This window comes from Amblyomma mixtum, chromosome 6, assembly GCF_055824585.1.
Source record: "Amblyomma mixtum isolate Tamu chromosome 6, ASM5582458v1, whole genome shotgun sequence".
NCBI classification, from domain to species: domain Eukaryota; kingdom Metazoa; phylum Arthropoda; class Arachnida; order Ixodida; family Ixodidae; genus Amblyomma; species Amblyomma mixtum.
In genome coordinates this window covers 155,962,527-155,990,397 of record NC_143017.1, presented here as the reverse complement: position 1 = coordinate 155,990,397, position 27,871 = coordinate 155,962,527, and the positions used below count along the sequence as shown (strand labels likewise).

Below are 27,871 nucleotides of genomic sequence, written 5' to 3'. Positions count from 1 at the left end.
CGTGGCACCATCCGAGCACCCACCGGCAAAAATGCGTCTCCCCCATACGAGCCCTCAGCCGCCACCATCCAAAGCCTCGGTACACACACCTACACCCTCCAGAAGCCTCCACCCATCAGTAGCCCAGGGTGAAACCAAATTCAAAGACGCAATGTAAAATACAAATGTACAACCCATACTGCTGACACAGATTTGTCGAATCACGTTGTTTGATCGCCTATGCATTTTTGCTGTCTTGAAGAGCGCTTATTTTTACATAAAAAATTTGAAACATGGAACACTTTGGAAAATGTTCAAAATATTCAGCCTTATTTCTTCGCACCTTATGCACTAGGAAGCTGATATTTTTGGAACTAATTGAGTTTTACCTTGGGGACACTCGTTCATATTTTTGTTTATAGAGCAAATGTTTTTCATAACGAAAAATGTACTTTATTACGAGTAAATCGCAAAGATTTCAATGTTTGGAAATTATTTATAGACGAAAGACCAACGCCAATTTTTCTCTAATTTTCAGAATAGAAGCTCTACAAATTGCCTCAGCATGTGCTTCGAAAACATGCTGCAAAATATATTTGTAGTTTTTGAGTCACGCATGACTGAAAGTGATTATGCTAGCAAATTTGTTGTTGTTATTAGAAGGGCATGAACGGTGCTTTTAGCTCTCTCGAAAGCAAATCTTCGAAGTGATCTGTAAATAGCGAAAATATATAAAATTACCTTGCAAGGGTGGTGCTCTGATGACATTCGTGACAGACAATGCTTACTGCTCATTAACGCAGTATTGCGGGGTTTAGCGCGCTACTGTAAAAACTGCCCCTCTAGCCGTGTTCTAAGCGCATCGCTCGCTTCTTTCGATTGCGCAGCGCCTAAGCCGAATCATAAAAACACGAGGGCAGGCCGAGAACCTGGGGTCTTAGCAAGAGACATGAGGGATCTGTTCACGACGCGATAAGGAATTATGTCCTTGGCACCACGAAGCGGCGAGCATCGGACGACGTTGGGTACGAAAGCAGTAATAGGAAGGAGAAGGAACCCCTCCTTCCATTCATATTGTTACGGGATTGGAGAAACGCAGGAAGGGCAAGGCCGGAGAACAAAAGAAGAAGAGGTTTAGAGTGTTGTGCCCCGCTGGACGCTGATTCCCGCTCGCCGATCGAACCTCTCGCCGCTGGCCTGTTGAACCAACTAGAAGACCCCGGCTATAAAGATTATAGCCGTAACATCTTGGTGGAGGCGCCGGGTAACGATCTCAGCAACAAAACGGCGCAGCAACAACTGGAGCAGCCCCGCCGGTGTCGTCGCCTTGCCGGGCTGGAACCGCTGACCGAAACCATGCAGTCTCCCGAAGAGCCATCCGCAGCACGAAGTGACGCTTCGATCCAAGTTTCAGACCAGCGTGTGGCCACAGCGACCGGTTCAACGCAGCACTATCGGGAGCCTCGCAGTTTCGCCGGAGCAGCAGGCGAGGACGTGGAGGAATGGCTGACCCATTACAAAAGGGTGAGCCGCTATAACCGCTGGGACGCCGCCACTCAGCTAGCCAACGTGGTCTTCTTTCTGACCCATACAGCTTTGGTGTGGTTTGAGAACCACGAGGACTCCTTCACCACCTGGGACCGCTTCGTAACTGAACTGCGACAGTGTTTTGGCGATTGCCTCGCGCGCCGCAAGCGGGCCGAACAAACGCTGGCACACAGGGCTCAGTTACCGGGCGAAACGTGCACGACCTACATAGAAGAAATACTGAAGTTATGCAAAACAACGAACGCTAATATGACCGAGGATGATAAAGTAGGACATCTTCTGAAGGGAATTGCAGAAGATGTGTACAATTTTCTAATCACCAAAGATGACTTGGGGGCCGTCTCAGACGTCATTCGGCACGTCCGCACATTCGAGACGTTGAAGACTCGTCGTATTACGCCTAAATTTGGGCGACTGGCTAACGTTCCAACTGTGGCCAGCGTCGAAGAGCGTTTTACGGATCTCTCAACGACGATCCGCCAGATCGTTCGCGAGGAACTTCTGAGATTCGAGCCCCATGCACGGTGTCCTCCATCTGTGCCGTCTGAAGTTCCCGTTTATCAAAGTTCTCCATTAGTAGTCCCCTCGATGCCTGGGCTGAGTTCTGTAAACACCGCACACACGTCCAGGTTCGGTGGACCCAGTCATCCCTATCATTCCTACCCACGCTCGGCGGACTTCGAAATGAACTACGATCCAGATTATGAACATCGTTCAAGACCGCCTGCACCCTCCTTCCGGCGCCCAGCCACAAGGCCTGAGGACGCGCGTGGGTATTCAGTGCTTCCCGCCTCGTCAGAGTCTTCAAGAGAACAAGCTCCTCGTCGCACCGCTCCCGTTTGCCGCCGCTGCGGCATCGAGGGGCACATCGCTCGCTATTGCCGCCGCCGTCCACCACCTCGATACGAGCGGCCCGTCCATCCTCCTCCGCCGGTCAACAATTCGTACGACCCTCCTTTTCAACGGCCCTTGACCTCGAGCGACTATCCTCTGCCCGACGGACAACGCAGCCACTCTCCCGTCTCCGACCGAAGTTTCTCACCACCCCCTTCCTCTTCTGTGCGCCGTTATTCGTCACCCCGGCGACGTTCCCCATCGCCTTCGCCGGGAAACTAGTCAGCGCGGCCGCGGGAGGTGAGGCCGCTGGAGACTGTGCGCTGCGTTTAGAAATTCCTCCCTCAATCGTTATGCTGAAGAACACAGTTCATGTGCTTGTAGATGGTGTGCCCACAATGGCGTTAGTTGATACGGGTGCAACTGTCTCAATTATGAGTTTGTCATTCAAGAACCAGTTAGGCCGCAAAGTTATGTTTCTTTGGGACCGCAGTGTTAATTTTCATGGCGCGGGCGGTGAGTTATTGTGCCCCTTGGGGATATGCAGTGCTGTGGTGTACCTCGGCGGAGCCATTTTTACAGCAGAGTTTGCAGTGCTTCCGAGATGTACGCATGACGTTATCTTAGGTATTGACTTTTTACGAATGTGTGGCGCAACTGTTGACTGTCGCTCTGGGGAACTCTGCGTTGATGGTTCCCTTCCATCTGGACTCTTCGAAGAGACGCCGGCTCGACAAGATGTGTTTTGTGTATCCGAGGATACCAGTGTGCCCCCGCTTTCTATCAAGTGCGTCCCAGTTTCATGCCCCAGCCGTGCTTCCGATACCTTCGATGCCACTGTGGCGCCTCTATATTCTAACTGCGCTAAGAAACTCATTCTGGTTCCACATTGCCTGGTGTCAGTGTTCCAGGGCAGGACCCAGTTGTGGGCCATCAACTGTTCTTCGCAACCAGTTGTTTTACCAGTTCACATGAAGGTCGCCACGTGTAATCAAGATGTCCCTGCCTCGGTGGCTTTGGTTGCTGACGCACCAGACGCAGTAGCTGCTACTCCAGCCACTGACTCACAGCTGCGTCGGATGATCAGCAAGTCTCTGAACAGTGTCGAGCGTGATGCCTTAGAAGCCTTGCTGGTCAAATACTCGTCTATCTTTGACTTTTCAGAGCCCAGTGGTTCCCGTGGCATTCCCGTGTCACGTACACGGCATCGGATTGACACCGGTTACTCACACCCAATTCGACAGAAGCCGTACAGAGTGTCCCCAACAGAACGACAGGTCATCAATCAACAAGTTCGGGATATGCTGCAAAAGGGTGTTATACAAGAGTCCTGCAGTCCTTGGGCCGCTCCTGTCATTCTGGTCAAAAAGAAAGATGGTACATGGCGCTTTTGTGTGGACTATCGCCGCCTGAATGCTGTAACAAAGAAAGACGTGTACCCGCTTCCTCGGATTGATGATGCCATTGACTGCCTGTTCTCTGCATCGTACTTCTCATCCGTTGACCTACGGTAGGGCTACTGGCAGATCCCTATGCATCCCGAGGACAAAGAGAAGACCGCTTTTATCACACCGGACGGCCTTTTTGAATTTAACGTAATGCCTTTTGGGCTCTGTAATGCTCCTGCAACTTTTGAGCGATTTATGGACGCGATCTTACGGGGCTTGAAATGGCATATTTGTATGTGCTATCTCGATGATGTCGTCATTTTTGGCCGGACATTCAATGAGCACAACGAACGCCTCGCCCTTGTGCTGGATTGCCTGAAACGCGCTGGTCTGGTGCTTAATTCGAAGAAATGTCGTTTCGGTGAACGTCAGACGTTGGTGCTCGGACACCTCGTCGACAGTGAAGGTGTCCGCCCTGACCCGCAGAAGACCGCGGCTGTAGCATCATTTCCAACACCTCAGACTGCAAAGGAACTTCGCAGCTTCCTCGGACTTTGTTCGTATTTTCGCCGCTTTATTCCCCGTTTCGCTGACATCGCTCACCCGCTCACGAGCTTGCTCCACAAAGACGCTCCCTATGATTGGACATCTGAGTGCGATTCTTCTTTTCGTCAGCTTAAGTTTCTCCTCACATCGCATCCAATTCTCCGCCATTTCAATCCTTCTGCCCCAACAGAAGTGCATACTGATGCCAGTGGTGTTGGCATTGGTGCCGTGTTAATTCAGCGTTATGGCGACAAGGAACACGTCATTGCTTATGCCAGCCGTTGCCTGAGCAAATCTGAGCGTAACTATACCATTACTGAACAGGAGTGCCTTGCGGTAGTTTTCGCCGTTCAGCGGTTTCGCTGCTACCTCTATGGGCGACCTTTCACAGTGGTTACCGACCACCATTCCCTCTGTTGGCTGATCAACCTCCGTGACCCATCTGGCCGTCTTGCACGGTGGGCAATCCGTTTGCAAGAGTTTGATTATACAGTGTCGTACAAGAGTGGACGCCGACACGCTGACGCAGACTGTCTCTCTCGGTTGCCGCTTGCAACGACGGAATGTGACGCCGACGACTTTGACCACTACATCGCATCCGTAGAACCTAAATTCCCCGATGCCCGTACATTCCACGAGGAGCAACGGAAGGATCAGCATCTCACGTCATTCTTTACCGCTGCGCAGGCCCCTACAACCTCCTGTGCATTCTGTGTACGCGATGGTCTTCTCTACAAGAAGGTCTACTCCGCAACTGGTCTCCGTTTCCTTTTGGTTGTGCCTGAAAGTCTCCGCTCATCTGTTTTGCGTGTCATGCATGACGATCCCACTTCGGGCCACCTGGGTTCTGCGAGGACACTCCACCGCATCCAAGAGCGCTTTTACTGGCCACGTATGCGCGATACGACAGAGAAGTATGTGGCTAGTTGTGCACAGTGTGCGAGTCACAAACGTTCCACCGGTCCTCCTCCTGGTCTTCTTCACCCGGTGACGCCTCCCAGATCTCCTTTTGAGAAGGTTGGGATAGACCTCTTGGGACCTTTTCCCAAGTCCCATGGCTGCAACCGTTGGATTGTCGTCTGTACAGATTACCACACTCGTTACTGTGAGACAGCTGCTCTCCCCTCGGCTACTGCATTTAACGTCTCTGTCTTTCTGCTGCATTCTGTGATCCTGCGCCATGGACCCCCGCGAGTCGTAATCAGCGACCGTGGCCGCCAGTTCACCGCCGATATTGTTGAAGCACTCCTTCGATTGTGCACAGTGCAGTTCAGACATTCTACCCCTTATCATCCACAAACCAATGGTTTAACGGAGCGAACCAACCGGACACTCACCAACATGCTTTCCATGTACGTCGCTCCTGACCACAAAGACTGGGACTCCATCCTACCTTTTATCACATACGCATACAACACCGCTCAACACGAAACTACGGGTTACAGTCCGTTCTTCCTCCTCTATGCCCGCTCTCCACGACACACCCTGGACACTATACTTCCGTTCTCCACCGACGATGACCCTGGCATCGCTGAGATCCTCTGCAATGCTGAAGAAGCCCGCCAACTAGCTCGCCTGAGAACTCTCGCCTCACAGGACCGCTCCAAAGCCCGCTATGACGACCATCATCGCCGCGTCACCTACCTCCCTGGCGAGTTGGTCTGGGTTTGGCGTCCACTCAGGAAGCGTGGCTTAAGCCAGAAACTGCTCGCGAACTATACCGGTCCCTATGTCATCTTGGAGCGACTCAGTGACCTCACTTATAGGATTGCGCGCGTCACCGCAAGCGGCCGACGTTCTGCCCGCACAGAACTCATCCATGTCGCGCGGCTGAAACTTTGTCATCCACGTGCCGATGCCTGACTCGCCCAGCGGGCCTCGCCTGCGACGGGGGAAGTGTTACGGGATTGGAGAAACGCAGGAAGGGCAAGGCCGGAGAACAAAAGAAGAAGAGGTTTAGAGTGTTGTGCCCCGCTGGACGCTGATTCCCGCTCGCCGATCGAACCTCTCGCCGCTGGCCTGTTGAACCAACTAGAAGACCCCGGCTATAAAGATTATAGCCGTAACAATATATTGGAGTACCCCAGTCGCAAGAAGCTGCGCCTTGAACGTCGCCTTCGCTAACGTCTGTTGACTTCCTTTGAAGGCTGGGAAGTACAATGAAGAGCGCATCTATCGCGCAGATTATTTCAGGTGCCATTAGAAAAATTTTAATATCAGTGAAGCTTCGCAGCGTTCAGAACCCGCACAGTACTTTTTTCTTGAGAGACTTGGCTCACCTCCGCGACGGTCACAGCAAGGCATTTAAAAGTAGACAATTCTACCAGCTGCAGGACAAGAACTCGCGTGTGCTAAAATGGTTTTTCTTCAGAACTAGGCACCGGAAAACCGCCTGCAATGAAACAGTTGGCTTCCTGAAGCCCTAAAGCATCGTGCGACATTGCGTAACCTTCGACGGCCCGCCACATCCGCCGTCAAATCGTCGTCATTAATTTTTGGCGTATTCATTTCTAAGCTGCCAAACGTAACACGAATTATCTTCCCGAAATCCGGCACCGAAAAAAAAAAGTTTTGTGCAATCGCTGTGCATGGCACCAAGACATGTGGTAGTGCACATGAACTAACTCGCAAGTAAAGGTGTTTGCAAGCAGAACACTGGACTCAGAAAAGATAGTACTTAAACTATAGATGCCAAGTGCGCATCCCAAGAAATGCAGGTAAAGTGCTTGAAATATTGTGAATTAAGACAATAATGACAAATTTCTTCAGTGCAATAGAAGCTATAAATTATTCCGGTTGAAGTTCTGCCAGAAACACCACAGGCACGAAGAAACAAAAACGTTCGTACCGTTCCCACGTTGAGTCGACTGCTGGCAGGTTGCTCGCTCATTAATACTTCGACACTGCAAAAAAACATATCAAAACTTCGTTCGCATCATGTGTCATATCGTTCTCGACCATGACCGCACACTGCCTCATCGCAGCTAAGTGCCACGGATGCTGAATGTGGCGCTTAAGAGAAACTCACCAGAATCTTGGAAGTAATTCAAAATTCGCAATCAACGACGAAAAGTATGCAGTGCCGTGGGCTGAGGTCCAAAACACTGCCAATGAAAGCCAAGATTTAACAAAGGCAATGGTCGAATTAAAAAAAAAAATGCGCTCGACGTGTAGCAGGTACACGTGCACTTATTATTAACCTTGCCAACTTTCCTGCTTCACAGCTGCGTCGTGTCTGAAGAGAACTATTATTGAGATTCAACCTTTCAAATGTTTTATTATAAAGACCGCAGTGGAACACAGCAATGGGACATCCCGCCAGTAACGAAGGATGAAGTAAAGAAAGCCTTGGGAGCAATGCAGAGGGGGAAAGCAGCTGGTGGGGACCAGATAACAGCAGATTTGTTGAAGGATGGAGGAGAAATTGTGCTCGAAAAACTAGCCACCCTGTATACGCAATGCCTTGTGACCTCGAGCGTACCTAGAGCTTGGAAAAATGCTAACATTATCTTAATTCATAAGAAAGGAGACGCCAAGGACTTGAAGAATTACAGACCGATCAGCTTACTGTCTGTTGCCTACAAGGTATTTACAAAGGTAATCGCTAATAGGGTCAGGACAACCTTAGACTTCAATCAACCAAATGACCAGGCAGGCCTTCGTGAAGGATACTCGACAATAGACCATAATCACGCAATCAACCAGGTGATAGAGAAATACGCAGAATATAACCAGCCCCTATATATAGCGTTCATTGATTACGAGAAAGCATTCGACTCGGTAGAAACCTCAGCAGTCATGCAGGCATTGCGGAATCAGGGTGTAGAAGAGTGTTATGTGAAAATATTGAAAGATATTTATAACGATTGCACAGCTACCATAGTTCTCCATAAAGTCAGCAATAAAATTCCAATAAGGAAAGGTGTCAGACAGGGAGACACCATCTCGCCAATGCTCTTCACTGCCTGTTTACAGGAGGTATTCCGTGGCCTGAAATGGGAACAGTTGGGGATAAGAGTTAATGGAGAATACCTAAGTAATTTGCGATTCGCTGATGACATTGCCTTGCTAAGTCACTCAGGACATGAACTGCAAAGCATGATCAATGAGTTAGACAGACAGAGCAAAACGGTGGGGCTAAAAATTAACAGGCAGAAAACCAAAGTAATGTTCAACAGCCTAGCAAGGGAACATCAGTTCGCAGTTGGTAGCCAGGTGCTGGAAGTAGTAAGAGAATATGTCTATTTAGGGCAGGTAGTCACGGCTGATCCAGATCATGAGAGGGAAATAACTAGAAGAATAAAAATGGGGTGGAGCGCATATGGCAGGTTATCTCAGATCATGAATGGCAGTTTACCAATATCCCTCAAGAGAAAAGTATACAACAGGTGTATCTTACCGGTACAAACCTACGGGGCAGAAACGTGGAGGCTAACAAAGAGGGTTCAGCTTAAGTTAAGGACAGCACAGCGAGCTATGGAAAGAAAAATGATAGGTGTAACGTTAAGAGATCGGAAGCGGGCGGAGTGGGTGAGAGAACAAACGTGCGTTAATGATATCCTAGTTGAAATCAAGAAAGAGAAGTGGGCTTGGGCAGGGCATGTAATGCGAAGGCAAGATAACCGCTGTTCCTTAAGGGTAACGGAATGGATTCCAAGAGAAGGCAAACGTAGCAGGGGGCGGCAGAAAATTAGGTGGGCGGATGAGATTAAGAAATTTGCGGGAATATGGTGGCCGCGGCTGGCGAAGGACAGGGTTAATTGGAGAGACATGGGAGAGGCCTTTGCCGTGCAGTGGGTGTAGTCAGGCTGATGATGATGATGATGATGAAAGACGGTCCCCTTCAAAAAAGCGCAGGCGAACTTCATTGAAGGGTCGAGGCATTTTGAGAAGCACTTTGTCGAGAGTTCTTTGCTCGTAGGCTTTGTTTAACGTGTAACTGCAATCCTAAAACTTCACCTCCTTAAACTGAGTGTTTGAAAGCGGCAAGGTATCCTTCACTTTAAAGTTGTACCCACTCCCCTCCTATAATGTTTCTGCGCTGCAAGGTGTACTGAAAATAATATATTAAATAAAGATAAACATCATCGTAATGTAAGAGAAATGTTCTACATATAGTGACAGTTTGGTCACTTTAAGTTGTGGGCACAAGCGTATCCATTATAGTTGAGAGTTTTAGCACCGCCATACGGTAAACACGGTAACTGCGACCGTATGGCCAATGTGGATAGGCATGCATGGCACCGGCAGAAACGGCAACACGTTCCCGTATTTGCCGTACGGCTGTGCTAAACCATTCTAGTAACCGTAATTATGCTACCGTGGTCACATTCAGCCATGTGTAACTCGAGAACTACAAAACTATTGCAACAATTCTTTGAAGCACATGTTAGGAAAAGCTGTTGGGCATGATCTCTTAAAGTTCGAGAAAAAATTCAAGATGGCTTTTTTAATTAATAATTTGTAAATTTTGACTCCTTGGAAGATCACTTCGTAATTAAGTGCGTTTTTCATTCCGAAAAACAGGAACTTGGTAGATAAACAAGAATAAGCACACGAATCACCATTGTAAAGCACCACTAGGCTTACAAATTTCAGCTTTCTAGGTTCTTTACGCGCGGAAAAATAAAGCTTAATATTTAGGATTTTTTTTTAATGTACCATGTGTAAAGAGGAAGATCATCAGCAGTCAGAGCAGCAGAACCGAGGCGAGGCGCGAGACGAGGAGACAACGATCGGCAGCTGAAGCAGCAGAGCCGACGCGCGGCGCGAGACGAGGGCGTGAACTGTTCCGGGTCCGGACCTGTCCTTGCTCGCTCTAACCGGCCTTCACAACTGTCAATAAAGGCCGTTACATCATGATGGAGGCTGCGGGATTCCGTCCTGGAGCCACGCAACCGGACCATCGCTACCCCCATGCCTGCCAACGCCAACCAGCCAGCCGGCTCTTCGCCGGCACCCGTTGCTTGCCATGGTGCGCTCCGCCAGCGCGACCCGGCCGTCTTCAGCGGCACGGACGACAACGACGTGGAGGACTGGCTGTCATCTTACGACAGGGTGAGCGCTCATAACCGATGGGACGACAGTATGAAGCTTACCAACGTAATCTTCTACCTGACCGGCGTTGCCCACCTTTGGTTCCAAAACCACGAATCGGACTTCACCACTTGGACCGAATTCAAAACCAGCTTCTCTGACATCTTCGGCCGTCCGGCGGTACGCAAACTTCGCGCCGAGCAGCGTCTTCGCGTTCGTGCACAGCAGAGCGGTGAATCATACACTAGCTACATCGAAGACGTCGTCAATCTCTGCAAGCGTGTCAATGCGTCCATGGCAGAGGCCGATAAAGTTAAACACGTCCTTAAAGGAATCGAAGACGACGCTTTCAATATGCTTGTGGGCAAGAACGTCACCTCTGTTACCGATATATTCGACCACTGCCAAAGCTACGATGAGCTTCGCCGACAGCGCGTTTTCACTCGGCAGCCGTCTCCACAGACAGACACAGTTACTAGCATCAGCATGACGACAGAAGACAGCTCGCTACTGCTCCAGATCAAGCAGTTTGTCCGTGAGGAGGTTGCGCGGCAGCTGTCGCTTCTTCCTGCTGCTCCGAGTCCTTCTAACCTAACTCCGACACTTCAGCACGTCATTCGGGAGCAAGTGTCCGAAGCCCTGCCATCGGTTTCCTCTTCGCCTCCCGTCGCTGCACCACTTACCTACGCCGAAGCCGTCAGGCGTCCCCGGCCAGAAACGTTCGTTTCGTACCAGCATCCACCGCAGTCGACACCATTTCGTCCTGCCCGGCCACCACCGCAACGTTTCCGTCCATGGCGGACACCGGACAACTTCCCCATTTGTTATGCCTGTGGCATTCCTGGTCACGTGATGCGTCACTGCCGCCGCCGAGTGTTGTCCCCTGCTGCCGATCCCGACCCTCGAGGTTACGCCTACGCCCCTCCCCAGCCTTTTCACCGCACTATGCCTTCTGAGACCACTGCTTCCTCCGATCTCAGCCCGTCTATTCGCCGCCGTTCTCCGTCTCCGCGTCGCCGCTCGGTTTCCCCGATGCGCCGTCGTCCCTCTTCCCCTTCGGAAAACTAGTGCCCGCAGTTCCGGAGGCAAGAACTGCGTGCTCGTCGCCAAGCTCAAGACCTCGACTTTCTCCGACAAATTTGATCGCGGTTTCTGTGGAGGGCACCGATGCTTTCGCGCTTGTTGACACCGGTGCTGCTGTATCTGTACTCAGTGAGAAATTGTGCCGCCAGTTACGAAAAGTGATGACTCCGCTATATGGTTTTATGCTTCGCGCTGCCAATTCGCAAATTATCGCGCCTTTGGGGGCATGTACAGCCCGATTTACTATTCAGGACGTTCTGTATATTGTTGAATTCATCGTCTTCCCATCGCCGTCTCTCGACGTCATCTTAGGCTGGGACTTTCTCTCCCAACATGACGCTGTCATCGACTGCACTCGTTCCGAAGTCGCCCTTCTTCCATTCGGCGACGACTCGGTGAACGCTTTGCTCCAAGCTGACTGTGGCTGATGACGTCATGATCCCGCCGTGCTCTGCTGTGCTCGTCTCTGTTCATTGCGACTCTGCATCCAACGGCCCTGTCATCTTCATCCCGTCCGACTCCTTCGCTTCTCGCCACTGCCTACCCCTGCCATTCGCCGTGCTTACCGTCTCAGCCGGCTGCAGCGCCTTGCCCCTGACGAATCCATTCCTGTGCCCCTCCACTCTTCTTCGCGGTGAATGCTTGGGATATGTCCAGCCCTTCGCCTCCGTCGTCACCTGGGACCCTTCTGAGGACGACTCCTGCCGCCTGCAAGTGTCGTCACTTACTTCTTCCCCACCGTCTCCTGATCCCGCTCCCGAGGCCGTCTTCGCGGGCTCAATCGACGCGAATCTTTCGCCACCGGAGAAGACCCAGCTTGCGACCCTGCTAGATAAGTTTCGGTCATCGTTTGACTTCTCTCACCACCGTTTGGGCCGCACTTCAGCTGTTACCCATCGGATCGACACAGGCGCCCATTCGCCGTTGCGCCAACGCCCATATCGCGTCTCGGCCACCGAACGCCAGGTTATCGACACCCAGGTGAATGATATGCTGCAGCGTGGCGTCATACAACCATCACACAGTCCTTGGGCTTCCCCCGTCGTCCTTGTCACCAAGAAAGACGGCTCTATCCGCTTTTGCGTTGACTACCGGCGCCTCAACAAAATCACCCGAAAAGACGTCTATCCGCTGCCCCGCATTGACGACGCACTTGACTGCCTGCAGGGAGCCGAGTTCTTTTCATCGTTAGATCTCCGTTCGGGGTATTGGCAAGTCCCGATGGCCGACGATGACCGCCCTAAGACAGCCTTTGTGACGCCTGACGGGCTGTATGAATTCAACGTCATGCCCTTCGGACTATGCAATGCCCCTGCCACTTTTGAGCGAATGATGGACACCATACTGCGCGGCCTGAAATGGAAAACCTGCTTATGTTACTTGGACGATATCGTTGTTTTCTCCCCAGATTTCCAGACGCACCTCGTTCGCCTAGAGCACGTTTTGAGATGCCTCGCGGCAGCCGGGCTTCAACTCAATTTAAAGAAATGTCGCTTTGCTGCTCGCCAGTTGACGATTTTGGGCCACGTCGTGTCAAAACAGGGTGTTCTTCCTGACCCAGCAAAGCTTCGTGCTGTCTCTGAGTGCCCGAAGCCCTCTACGATGAAGGAACTTCGCAGTTTCATCGGCTTATGTTCTTACTTCCGACGCTTTATCCGAAATTTCGCTTCTATCATCGCACCTCTGACTGGCCTTCTTCGTGGCAGTAGCGACTTATCAAGCTGGAGTCCTGCCTGTGACGAAGCGTTCACCACGTTGCGCCGTCTACTTACTTCTCCACCCGTACTGCGCCACTTTGACCCTGATTCTCCAACTGAAATCCACACAGATGCCAGTGGCGTTGGTATCGGTGCTGTTCTTTGAAATTTTTAGTACAAATTAGGCACCCCTTAAAACAGAAACAAAGGTGCCTCATTTATTAGTATAGGTAGTATCAAGAGAAAGATATCTGGATTACTAGCTACAAAAGGCTGTATTTTATATGACTCTAAAATTAAGTTTTCAAAACTCAGAAAACAGGCGCGTGCACCAAATGTGATTTGCGAGGATTTTTTTTTTTTAGACAGGGAAAATTTCTTTTCGAGAAAAGTCGTCCGGATATGCTTTTCCGCGTGTTCATTCATCAATACTTATTTTTTGCGTCAATATTGAAAATGTCGACATTCGCGTTCGATGCCCACGACATCAAATACTCCATGGTTGAGGAAGTCTTAGCATCACCATACACCGTGCAAGAGTAACGAGCGCGTCGAAGAGGAACTTAAGAAACCCAAGCGGCCAAATGTAAGATCTCAATAATGATTTATTTCAATCATTTATATGTTTAAATATAATGTTCAGTTCCTCATACATTACCCGCAGATTACCCAGTAGTGGCATACGTTCGACAAATAATCGCGCATACCGCACTCGCATCAAACTGCTCGTGAGTTGCGAATAAAAAGTGGCGTTGAACCCTCCCTGGACGCATATACCAGGTGTCCCAGCTGAAAGTAACCTCTATTGCCAAGTAGCCAGTGTTACTGAATAACAATGCAGCCGAGTGAAACCAACTCTGTGCTGTCTATGGTCGCGTTGATCAGCCTGCAGTACATTTTTCGTTCTATTAAGTAAAATAAAATAATGAACTAACTTTAAAAAAATGCTGGCTTCAAGCATAAATCGCCAATTCAGAAGTTGTAAATCCTCTTGAAAAACAGCCGGCTCACATGTTTGCAGCAAGGTACCATTTCCGTAGCTGTATTTACGGGCTTTAAAAAGAGTCTGCGGAATACAAAATCTCAAGTAACACCGCTATCACATGATAGCTTTTGTATTTTGCGGGCAGTAAGTAAATGGTATACCTTGGTGGTTGGTTATCAGGAAACGAAACTATCTGACCTCTATGGAAATATCTCACATCACGGTAGACACCTCCACTGCGCATCGAGGGAAGGAAGAAAGAGAGAAAGAGGCGCCGTGGTGGAGGGTTGCAGGATAATTTCGACCACGTGGGGATGTTTAGCGTGCACTGACATCGCACAGCACACGGGCGGCGCAAACATTTCAGCCGGCTTCTTTTCGAGGCGATGGACAACTTCCGCATTGGCTTTTTATTCCTGTCAGTGGTATTAAAATGATAGCAAATTGTTCTTTCCTAATTAATTCAGTTTCCAGAATGAAAAATACTGTTGACTATATTATACGAGGTCTGTTAGAAAAGTATCCGACTTTATTTTTTTTTTTTTGCGAACACCTGATGTATATGAAACAAGCACGCTTACAGCAGCCGACCTTGAACCCTCGTGCGCATGCACGAATTTTTTCCCGCCTGCCGATAGCGTCAGTCGCTGGGAAGCAGCGTTTGAGTGAGGAAGTGCGCAGTGCTCTCGTCGGTTTTTTGTTGCAAGGAAAATGGCGGAGCGAGAGGAGCACCGCTACTATCTCAAATTTTGCCAGAAACTTGGCGATAGCCAAGTGGAAATTATTCTAAATGTTCAGACGGCTTTCGGTGATAAATTCTATGAGCAGCACACAGATTAAGCAGTGGTGCAACTGGTTTAAAGACGGCCGCACATCCGTGGAGAGAGAGCCACGCTCCGGCCGGCCATCAACATGCCGAAATGACCAGGTAATTGCCGAAGTGAACGCTCTGGTGATGCGGGACTGTTGTGTGACTATCCGAGAAATTTCGGAAGAGGTGGACATCAGCAATTTTTCTGCACATTCCATTATCACCGAAGATTTGGCCATGGAGAGAGTTGCGGCGAAATTCGTGCCGAAGCTGCTGACGGTGGAGAAAAAGCAGCTTCGTGTTGAAGTCTCACAGGAGATGCTGGATTCCACAAACAGTTACCCTGACTTCACCGACACCGTAATCACTAGTGACGAGTCTTGGGTGTACGGGTACGACCCGGAAACCAAATCCCAGTCGTCACAGATGACGCATTTCACGTCACCAAGACCAAAGAAGGCCCGACAAGTGCGCAGCAATGTCAAAGTGATGCTGACTGCTTTTTTGACTCCCTCTGTGTGGCACACCACGAGTACGCACCCCAAAGGGTCAAAGAATGACTAAACAGTACTAGAGGGATGTCCTCCATCGCCTACGTGGTGCTGTGCGGCGCAAGAGACCGGAATTAAGGTCAACAAGAAATTGGCGCTTCCCTCGCGGCATTGCTCCTGCACATTCCTCGCATTTGATTCAGACTTTTCTGGCGAAAAACCAGACTCCTGTAGTTCAACAGGCTCCTTACTCTCCTGATATGTCCCCCTACGACTTCTGGCTGTTTCCTAAAATCAAGAGGTCATTGAAAGGAGCGCGATTTCAGAAAAGAAAGTACATTATGGCTGCAACGACAGCAGAGCTAAATTCCATTCCGAAAAGGGTCTTTTCGGAATACTTCCCACAATGGCAGCACCGCTGGGAGATGCATATGGAGCCCCAAGGAGACTACTTTGAAGGTTATTAGGTTTCTAACGCTCCAGTTATGCCACTTTTTTTTCTTCGGCCAAAGGTCGGATACTTTTCTAACAGACCTCGTATAGGTCATGCCCTCTCCGCAGCACTCAGTTGGTTTCGCCAGAGTTTTACTCGCGCAAGACCACTCCATCTTTTCAAAAATCGTGGTTACAGTCCGCGGCTGAAGGTCCTCTCAAGGGCACTACGGACCCGTGGTTATGGCTGAACGCCCATGCAGTTCGCGGAGGAATGGCAGCGTTTAGTTCGCAGCTGAGTACCCTTATCGGGACGAAGAGTAAAAATAAAAGGGATAGCGAGAAATTACAGGCTAGAGATATATACACTATCTGCGCAAAAATAATCACACTGTAAGAGGTGAGACCATAGCGACGCTCGTGCGCGAGTGTTCAGCGAGATTTGGGTTCACTACTGCGCGCGAGCGACTACAGGAAATATGTACAAAGAAAAAACTATCACTTCGGCAACCCACGCTGGAGCAATGCGAAAGCAAAGCGTCCTCATACTATATCGACGTTCGTGGCTATTTTGACGTCCAAGTGTAATTTTCGCCTGTAATTGAACTTGTTACAACTCATCAACCAAATCTTTCCCGCAGTAGCCCTCTGTGCTTGACATGTGGTGTACGCGAGGATGTTCAGCACTTGATCTGCCGCTGCCAAATCTTTAATCCCCATCGCAAGGTACTGTTAAGGGCTTTAGGACTCCGTCAGAACGGCCCCGTGCACCTGGGGCATGTCCTTGGATCCTGGAGTGATGCGACTTCGGCAGCGCGAGGGACTAAAGCATTCTTCGTTTTTCTTAGGGACACGGGTTTAGTGAACATATTTTGAGAATCGTGTGTGTTTGTGAGTGCTTGAGTGTTGAGTATTCTTGATGTGACCTTTCTTTTTTCCCTTTTTCTCTCTTTTTCAGCCTCTTCTTTCCCCCTCATCTGGAGTAGCATGCTATGCTCATAACCAGGCAGACTTCTCCTTTATTCATTAAACTCTCTCTCTCTTTCCCACAGCAAGACATCATCACGCGCTATCTAACACAATCAAACTTTTGAGCATTTATCTTTACTGGACGACACATGCACGCGGACAAGTTTTGATGAATCGACATACCCACCTGATGCTTTAGCATTAATGAATATATGCACTGTATTTACAAGTTGCGCGCGTGTCGTGTCCTGTTACTTGTGGATCACATGCTCGGCACACTGACCAAGCAGCCGAGTGGGGTGCCCAGCTGCATTTCATTCATAAGTAGCACACGTGGGGAGTCCTCGTCACTGCATGGTTACCTGCATGGCGAGGTGCAAGCGGAACATTAAGTCCGCCTGCTCGGCGCATGCGCAGATGCTCACCATGCTGCTGCAGCGGCTGTGCGCGGCCACAGGAGCGCTGTGCAGTTGTCCTCTGGATGATATCCAGAGCCCTGTAGACCTTGCGCATTTCAAGGAGCTCAAGTTGCAGTGACCCTGACGGCTCCAGATCCCAGCCTCTGCGGCCTGCCTATATGGCCAAGGCTTCGGGCAGCATGCTGGCATGCGCATATCGACCATGGATTCCGTAGAGGAGCAAGCGATGGTATTTAATAATAATAATAATAATAATAATAATATAATAATATATTTCGCGCCGTGCTTCAAGATGCCTTCAACTTAACGTCGACATAAGCTTTTTTTTAGAACTTCCTTTTTTTTATGCAACGTTCTTCTCTTTCATCCCAATGCACAAAGCCAACAGCAACGCAAATCCGGGGGCCTTGATCTACCGCAAAAACTTCGGTGCCGCCCAACTCCCAACATGAGAGCCTTTTGGTGCACGTCTTTTTTCCTTCTTTTTATTTTGTTTGCTGAAAAGTGCGGCTGCGCCCAGTAAACAATGGAAATGTAACAGCTCCTTCCAGTTACGCCAGGCGTTCCGGTGCTTCCGAATCTGGATTCCTTATATTTTTGTTTCGAAGCCTTTTCAACTGGACAACAATTCATCATCTCCCGGTCTGCTCCTTCCATCAATCTGCCGCCAGGGGCCTCGCTAAAGCCCTTCGCTTCTTTTTTTTTTAAAGGCGGCTTGCACTCTAGGCTCTGGCTCTCCCCCTTTTCCTTCCTCCATCCCTATTTCGCTGCTTCTTTTCTTTTCCTCTCATTTTCGATGCGAAATACCCGCAACCCTTCCGCATCTCTCCACTGGCTGTTTTTCCGCAGGAGAGTGCATCTGTTTGTTTGCGAGCCGGCTTGCAGAATGCCCCATAATGCGCTGGCGGGGCTCCAAGCTTCCGCACGCATGGGAACGCGGCTGGAGTTCCTTTCATTCCTGGGCGCGGAAAGCACGCGCTCCCCACGCTGCCCCCAGCTTCCCCTGACACGGCAGTAGCCGCGCAGCGGCCGTTGTTCCCGCTTCCTTTCTACCTCTTCCTACCTGCATGCGACGAACGTGCACACGCGTGCGCCTACTATACCTTCCTCCCCAGAGCATGCACGTCCCCTCATCTTGCGTCTTCCACGTCTAAACCCTTTGTGTTCCTTTTTTCCTACCCTTCCTTCCCCACAACCCTTCCTCATTCTGGCGGCGCCGCTTGTAATACTTGCTTCATTTTTTCATCCTCACCGCGTCGCACGGTTGCAACATGGCGCAGCGGCGATCGGCGGTGACGCGCGCCTTGCCTCCTGCGCTCTTCTCGGCTGTTGCCCAACGCGCGCACCCCTTCTTCCTCGGCGGCCGTTCTTTCACGGCTCGCCTCTTTTCCCCACCCTCCCGACGGCCGAATAATGGGAGCGGGCCCGCGTATATTGGCGGTATCGCCGCAATTCGCGCGGCGCACATGCGTACGACGGGTGCGAATAGCGAAGAGGAAGGTAGACGAAAGGAGGAAAAAAGAAAGAGAAAGAAGAAAGGGAAGAGAAGCGAAGGAAATGAGACGTCGAGGGGTGAACGGCCGAGCGCGGTGGTAGCCGTAAGATGTTGGCCGAGTTGTTACACCGAGGAGCGCTGAGCAGAGCGCCTAGAAATAAACACGGTGCGAGGGGGTAAACGAGGCCGAGCAAGCAAGGGGAAGGAGAGGAGGAGGTGGGAGGGAGGGAGTTGATCAAAGAATGGAGAGGCTGTGAGAACGATCCCAAGGAAGCCCTCGTGGGAGCTTCAAGAAGGCTTGGGAGAGCTCCTGGTGCTTGCAGGGGAATGCCCACTACTTTATGTATTTTGAGTCGTCGACGGCTTGTCCTTCTCTCCCTCTTTGAGCGGCTTTCAGCCCCAAACTCAGTTCTTTCTTTTACCAACTCCTCTTTGAAGCCCCCTTCTTGAGCCGTGGACGTCGTTCTTGTCTAAGTGTGTGCTTTTGTTTCCTGTGGGCAGTACGGTTGTTTGCCCGTTAAGAAACGGAGGCATGCAAACAGAATCTTGTGGGGAGGGGAACCTGGGAGGTGAGGGACGTTGAACGCAGAATCGAGAGCGTTGCCCAACAGTGAAGCGGTCGAATAAGAAAGAAGAAAAGGAGTGAGCAAAAAGAAAGTGCACCAGCGGCAAGAGGAACCATGAGAAGCTCGTGCGGAGCAATGCACCTTGCCTTCGTATACCAGGCCACCCTTCGGACTGCTACGGCTATCGATGTGCAAGCTGTTACCTTCGTCCCTCGCTCACGCAGATACCTTTTGTCCCTGTTTCATTGAAAGCCTCGCTTCCAGCGAGAGAGACGTTGTTGGTCGATCTCGAGCGTGTTTCCCAAGAGCTTGACGTAGGTGGCCCGCGTATAGTTCGGCACCCTCTCTCGTAAGGAAGGACCCATTGGCGATGTGTCGTCAAGGGTCCCTTTTTCTCCCCTCCATCATGGTTCTCCACCTAGGAGTGCCTACCTGCTCATGTAGCGTCGACCTCCAGCTAGAAAACCCCCTTGTGTATGCAACATAGCGCTTTCGCGAACGTTATCGCGCTTTGGTTATGCGGACGTTATGTAGGAAACGCGACTGCCGTGCTGTATTCAGCGCAACTGCAAATGTATGACGCAAAAGAGGCTGCGGATGAATACATCTGCAGAGCCGGGAATTCATTTCGCAAACGCCAGCAGATTCATAAAGCGATGGCAGGGCAACGTTGAAACGGGTGAGCAGGAGTATTGGGTAGGCCGGATCCTGCTGACCAATAGCACGAGCTGTGTTGTTTCGAAACACGCAGGTGTAGCACGCACCGCGCGCATGCGCATTAGGCAGAATAGTAGACCAGCCTTTTATTAGCCGAATGACCGCGGCGACGAGTCTCGTGGTAGACTTTGACCAAAAGGAACATAACTACGTCAGTGATAAGTTGGCTTAACTTTGTTTACGTCATCTGCACTCATTATTGGAGATTTTTAATTGAGCATCTCTTGATACTGTGTGGCCTGACGCGAACATGATTTCTACAAATGGATACTGCTCATTCACTCATGGTCTTCGGCATACTTGACGGACGTCTTCTTTGGGTGAGTATCAAGACTTTGTCCATGTGTTCATGTGAGTGGTTTGTTATGAACAGTGCTCAAAGGCCTGTGCTTCCGCGAAAGAAGACGCTGACCCTATCGAAGTGTTCAAGCCTGCAACTGTGAACTTCTGTTATGACGCTATACAGTGCGAATGTAAGAATGCCTTGCACTGTTGCACATGGAACAACATGACGCACATGTAGATCCCTGTGCAAGGCAGGTTACTTTCATAGACGTTTCGCTTTGAAATACGAAAAACGTGTTCAGCTTTAAACTCCCAACTCATTAGATAGGGTATGTTTAAAATGAACAGCATCTAACCTGCCGTCTATCCTTCACTGCGGTTCACATTTGCACGCATCCTTGCTTATGGTTTCTTTCTCATGTAAACAACAGCTGGGGAAAAAATGCCGGCGTGTAGGCATTTTTTTTTAGAGCTACGTTCCTTTCTGAAATAAATTTTAGGTTTTGAAAATAACCTAGCCAAGTCAAGCTAATTTTAATGTGGTACTCTCTTGCATTCCCTCGCGTTTCGATTTGAAGGAACAGGAACCGCTCGTTTCAAGAAGCAAACGTCACACTCCTTGACTCGTAAATGAGGTCCATGCACACAATGCGTTGGTCCTATTTCAGATGAGAGTATTAATGAGAGCAGCGTATAAACGAGCTACGAGGGATCGACTGAAGGTCGTCAGTAAAAGTCATGTTCTGGGAAGCTTTTTTTTTTAAATTAATTTCGCGGACAGCAGTCACGAAATAGCAGCGTCACGTCATTTCACAAAGAGTGGCGCGAAAGCCTTGTTTTATATGGACTAAATGGATAAGAAAAGTGACAACTTCATGCAAAATTTAGCACTACTGAGCAGTCTTAATGTATAATGTGCTCGTATTTTCTTTCGCTTTTGTATTTGTTAGCATTTCTTAAACCGTTGCACCACCTTGCGGCACAACGGTTTACATCTGCCTCATTGGAATTTTTCTAGAGAAAAGCATCATGCTGGAACTAAACGGCAAACAACAAACTCTGCGTTATCATGAAAGCTCGGAATTTATTTAACCGTTCCCTGATTCAAACCTCTAATGTACTCTAAAAGGTCAAAATCAAGGACGTCGTACAAAGTTCAGTAACGGCAAGAAAGTCTCGGCGTGGCGCTGTTTCAGCTTGGCTCTGTGCAGCCGACTGAAAAGAAAAAAAAAACATTAAAAATAATTTAGTCACTAAACTTTGACTGTTCACACAGGCTTGTATGCAAATTACATCAAATCAAAGTTAAATCCCAATAAACTGTGCAGGAAAATAGTCTTCCGGTCAATCTAAGCACACATGTAGTGCTTGTTAGTAGATCAGGCGGCTCGTGAAACACGGTTTGAGGGGAACATTAAACACTATACGTTCGTAAAAACCACACAATTTCAAAGGAAATAAATCCAGCACACAAGAAATAAACACTAACATCACAACATACACGCGAAGATTGTCAGCTGTGGCCAGTTAAATTTCCCGAAGCGACCCACGTGCCATGAGAGATGCCGTAGTTATTCTTAATTTCTCTTCATCGAAATACAGCAGATGCGGCCAGTATCGAACCCACGACCTAGGGGCCAACAGGTGGACGCCAAAGCCACTAAGCCGAAGCGGCGGGTCCAGTATATATATACGAGTTTACATGTCTACACGAATGCCCACAAACGAAGTTTTCATAGCCAGTACCATTTTTGAACGCTACGCAGGGATCGGTAGCTATACATGCGCGTACACCATTTTAAAACAATCACGCAAACTTAAGGACTTGAAAGTCTACTAGCTCTAGATCTGAAAATAGAGTGGTTGTTCGGAAGCACCCTTCTGGCTAGTTTTCTGCGCAGGTGGCTGGCAGAAATCGAACGCACTGTTTAATTTCTCTCACTTACACGCGCGGAATGCATTTAGTGACAAGTTTGATGTGATTTATTTTTTAGAAATTTCGCATCTGCTCATGTTTTCGTGACGTTCCACTTAAGTTGCACCCGTCTGCTTCCTAGATGGGTCCATGGTTAGTATACCTAGTGAAATTTGAGATATTTTACCATTATACTGCTTTTTCGTCTTCTAAAACTTTGAATAACATGAAGAATTGTTTTTTGACGAGTACGGTTAGTGCTGATAATTCTGACAAGAACCAAATATTTAAAAATGCAGTCATTCTGAGTAAGGAGCCAGGCAACCGAACCCTGACAAGTTCATATTTTCTGTTCGAAGCGTGAGAGTTGGATTTTTTTTTTGCACTTTGTAATAGACTGAACTAAATGAACAGACAAGTAGAGTTAACACCTCTATATACGTATAAGAGCGCGTACCTATGACATATGCGACCTATCCTTCAGAAATCTCTCACAGACTACAGTCAGCAGTTATTCCCCCTGTAGTGCACCATTACATCAGGCATATGTATTCGTGCACTAGTAACCGTTTATAGTATACAAACGCAGTAATTAGTGCTACAATACCTGCCGTACCACGAACAACACAACTGTATAAATACCGAAGGTTTTCGTTCATGCTCGCAAAAGCATATCAAATTCGTACAGAACATCCGGTACAAACCGAATCATCCAACGTACATTACGAAAGCAGAGTGAAAGTGTCTGCTTTCAGAGATTCGGAAGACCTTCTGAAATATCACTCGCTGAAAAATCCCGACAAAAGAATCTCACATTTCAGCGGATGTGCCGTTACACCATAGAAGCCTCATTCGAGCAAAAAGCCGGCGAGGACCATGCGGCGTAGTCCAGAGAAAGCTTGATCGGCTGGCAGGAAGTTACGTCATGAGTGACTTCATCAGAGCAGAGCAATTTCATTGGCTGGAGGACTTGACGTCACAAGACCGGTAACTGACCACTGGCTGGACGAAAGTGACGTCACAGGACAAGGGAAGAGCGACCTGGGTCTCACAGGCCCCACCGGTCACTTCCTGCACACGCATCAATAGCTTGAAATGCTGTCGCATTGCCAACACATAATAAAATTAAGTGGTCCCAGGTTCGTGCACATGTGCTTGAATATACGCTCACAATTTTGTTTTTCTTGAACGGTGACAAATTAGTCAATTAGGCTGATTTGGTAACTGTAAGAGCGCAATAATCTTTATTTTTCAATCATCCACTTATCTGCATTGTTGCAATGAAAGAGCCAGTATCAATAAAATGGCGAAATATAATAAATTTTCTCTGATATTTGAATTTACTGGGATATCAGGAGTTTGAATTTGTTTCGTTTTATCGGGTCGTCATATCACAGCCACACATTTTCACGCATTCTACGGAACTTTGAGATAATTGCTTCCCTATTTGGCAGCGCGTATGGTCACGTAGCGCAGACGAAAATCAGGAAGACAGCACAGATTCGAAAGAAAACTCTCCACTGGGATAACCTCTTTCCTTGAGACTCAGCAGCGACGATGGAGACGAACTGCCTCTTGCCCGCACCTGTTATTTTACGTTATTACGTGTTATTACGGTGGCCGCGGCTGGCGAAGGACAGGGTTAATTGGAGAGACATGGGAGAGGCCCTGCAGTGGGCGTAGTCAGGCTGATGGTGATGATGATGACACCGAAACACAAGTGCGGGGGTGATGCACGATCAGACGCGCATATACCACTCTGACTTTCGCAAAATTTCAGCAACTCGTTAACTACACTAGACAGACTGTACGTTAGAAAGCTACAGGGATATACATAGAACAAATGATAACTTTCTCCGGTACTTGACACCTCATGGAGTTGCCTCCTGTATCGAACTAGACAGCGATTACACCAGGCGATCGATACGACGACGAAAGAACAAGATTGATTAAAAAAACAGGGACAGCAAAACTTAGCGCAAATATTCTTGCTTCCTATTTTCGTTTCTTTACTATTTTTGCATCGTGGAAAGTAGAAGTTATCGTTTTCCAGTAAACTACTTGGTGCATGGAAAATTTAAGGTCACAAATTGCCGTTCAGGCCGACACCCGAAGGAGTACATGCTGAATAAAAAACCTAGTCAAGAATTATTTCATGCTCTTCATTAATGTTGGAGATTATACAGGTAGTAAATTTATACTGCAATGTTTTCATACCGCTGACTTAGAATAGTCAACGCATTCTGATATTTCTTTCCTCTGATCAATCGTTCTTGTCTTCCATACTTCCAATGTGGCCGCCGCGGTGGCTCAGTGGTTATGGCGCTCGGCTGCTGACCCTAAAGACACGGGTTCGATCCCGGTCACGGTGGTCACCTTTCGAAGAAGGCGAATGCTAGAGGACCGTGTGTGCTGCGATGTTAGTGCATGTTAAAGAACTCCAGGTGGTCGAAATTTCCGAAGTACTTCACAACGGCATCCCTCGTAACCTGAGTCGCTTTGGGACGTTAAACCTCTATAAACCATAAAACTACTTTCAATGTGAGCACATAATTTCACTGGTTTTCAAACAATAGCGAGTTTTTTTTTTTTTACATTAAGGTTTCGCACAGAGCAATCGATATAAGTTCTGGGGGAGTAAGAATTGATTTAGTAAAGGCGAATTACTATCTTGAAAGCGAGTTTTTATTCGACCAACAGTCCTCCGATAAGAGAACGGCCTTTTGGATACAGTCAGTTGATTCTAAGCATGCATACACAACGAAGGTGTTTTGGAGAAACTTGAATGCGCGTATGATTGTTGCGCTAATGAAAATTCAGAATGTTCGGTGAGCACACTTGGCATGTAAATCGCTTATTTACGGCCGCCCTGCATGGATCCCGTTCTGGAGAAATTAATTTTCGTAACTACGGCGCACAGAAAGAAATAAATGGCAGAATATGCAGGTCCTGCGATTGATATGCACTGTTACTTAAAAAGGCAGTGCTAATCAAAAGTGTATTTTTTTTTTTTTACTGAGGAGGATGTTTCTTTTTCAGAAGAGTTTTTGCGTCATAATAAAGAAGCGGAACCAAAAATTTAGCAGCTTTCTAGGCCAGTACGTAAATATAAATATGACAGTGTGAATAAAAAAAAAAAAGAATTTTATTTCGTGTTGAAGCAAAACAATGTAGTTTGTGTCTTGCATAAGCAAGTGCAAAGGGTGCGAATTGACAGTGTAAACTGATTTTAGCGTGACAGCGTGCTTCATATTTAGCGTGGCAGCATGTTTTAGCGTTGTTTACCTTTCTTCCACATAAATCATGCTGAATTAAAAAAATAAATTCCGATCTCGAATAGCGTAAGAATAGCGCATGTGTGACATTTCGTAATAAGCAAGGGTCTGATTGGCGGCGTTTGCTTTTCCGTACAACCTTAGGACAGAAAAGGCATTGTTTCCGCAAAGTACATTCTTCTGTTGAACAAAATTAGAAGAACATATTGCGCATAATACGCTGAGTATAGCTGTCTTTACAATAAGTTCGCCCGTGCAACACAGATTTTTCTTAGTTTCTGCTCTAACAGAACTTAGACAAAAGATAATGAGCGGCAACTCTATTCAGCAACAGTATTATTTGGTATGATTTAAGTGAAATAAACGCGCTTTGTTTTAAATAATGTTCAAGAGCATGAAGTCGTTTACGGCGCTGTTTCAAAGTGGCTACCAATAAGGTTTTCTGACAGTAAACTTGTTTTAAATCTTCGAAGGTCGTGTAATAAAAGAAACAGAGCTACAGTAATCGCCTTTCCGTGAGCGTTGATTGTTAGGGTCCAAAAAAGGGGCTATTCCGTCTTATTTTGGCGGCAACCTTGTAGGGAAATGTGAATTGAGACTATTCCACCAAATTTTTAAACAGCGCAGATCCGTACGAAAGCAGCCATGCTGTGCTTATGTTTCTTCGTTTGAAGTGTACCGAAAATATAATCGATTGGTCAAAATAATGGAGCGACCGTAAATAAAAAATTACGGAGTACACTTAAGACTACTTACGTGCCGCTAATGCGAAAGCATTTGTGTTTCATCTTGGTCTACTAAATAACTACATTTATTCACTAGTTCGTACTAGTTTGTAACTAGTACTAATTTCTCAGAGTCTTTCACCCTAAGGCCTTTAGGTCAAAGGCCTTAGGGTGAAGTTCTTTAGGAAAGATCACACGATGTACGCGTAGAGACGAAGCGCTGCTTTAACCAAGCCGCTAAGTCACTTCCGGTTTAGCTAACGCTACTTCCGGTCCGATGATGCCATTTCCGGTGACGGGAATGTGGTGACATCACACTGAATTTTCGTAACCACTTTTTGCGGTCAACAACGCCGGGTTTCGTTGCTGACAAGCCATGTAACCCTTTCGCCTTAAAAAAAAATTAGCATCTATCCGGTCTAAGCATGAAGTGCCTTTCAGGAAAGCCGTATATAGCAGATATTAGGACACCTCGTAGACGTTGGTAGATGCGCATCGGTATAGGCCAGGGCCTCTGGCTGTTGAACGTGCCCCCTGTCTTCGCCCTGGTCAGAGCTCATATGGTCCCCTGGCAGCCTTCGCGGCTTGAGGAGCCACCGACACCAGCCGCATCTCTTCCATCTTGACATTGCGCTCTCGGCGTCATTCGCCATTTTTTGGTGCTTTTACGTGCAGCCGCGTTCGGCTCTTCTTTTTTTTGTGTGTGTATGCTGGTGCGCTCAGCACCCCTCGGTGCTTTCAGTGCTTGGAGTGTGCCTCCTCCCCTCTTCGTCGGCCTTAGCGACACGTTCGGTCGCTGAAGCCGCCTTCTTGCCTTTACGTGCGGTTACATAAAGCTGCCATTGACGACTTACAGGGGAGCCTTGCTGTATGTCTACTCATCCTTCTGCATTGCACGATTACGACTGCAGTACTACTGCCACCGAGTATTTGAAAGCGCAGAACGAGAAGATGAAAGATGACGATGGTTTATATCGTCCCTGGCAAATGCTGTAGCATACCGCACTTTGAACATGAATAAGCTTGTAATAGAGTAAAAAGGGGGAAAGTTATCCTCAAGCGCGCTCTTTTTAGGCCCAGGAAATCCTCCCCAAGTTCTGGAGTAGATTTCGGTCACTAAATATACGGAATGTTTATGCTTGGTAACGGAGGTATTTTCACACTGCAAAGTATAGTAACTTGATGCAGTTATCGATGGGAGGAGGTTTTTAAAAGCTGCACAGGAGGTGAGGAGATTAGCAAACAGAGGAGACTGAGACCTCGGTTTAAATCTTTGTATCTGCTGGAACTTAGCAGGTTTTGAAGAGGGACTTTGTTTTCGTTGCCAGCTGTTAAATATTCCGTATTTTTAGGGATGAAAATCTATACCCCAGGACTTAGAAAGCATACTCTGCCTCTTAAAGGGAGTGCTCTAGAGTACAGATTACTCAATTTTTACTCTGTTCGTGTTCTGTGGTCGTGTTCTGTTATTCTGTTCGTTTAGAGCACAGTTACAACATACAAAGCGAGACGTTGCAACAATGGTCGAGTGGTTTGAGGCGTCGGGAAACGGAGCTACCCTATTTGTGCCGGACTGGCTGCTGTCTGGCATTGGGATGGAATTTTTTTTTTTTATGTATGCCGTTGGGAAGAAAATTTCGGAGTATTTTGAAAGTTTCAGCTTGAAGGTACATCT

The 27,871-nt window shown here is 48.2% G+C and overlaps 1 protein-coding gene across 1 annotated transcript; it reads left to right on the top strand.

Moving 5' to 3' along the window:
- Positions 1-1,335: 1,335 nt before the first annotated feature.
- Positions 1,336-17,336, top strand: LOC149340906 (uncharacterized). Its single transcript, XM_089551200.1, has 2 exons — positions 1,336-2,253; positions 17,217-17,336. Exons 1-2 carry the CDS (start codon positions 1,336-1,338, stop codon positions 17,334-17,336), a joined length of 1,038 nt encoding a protein of 345 aa, XP_089407326.1.
- Positions 17,337-27,871: the final 10,535 nt, after the last annotated feature.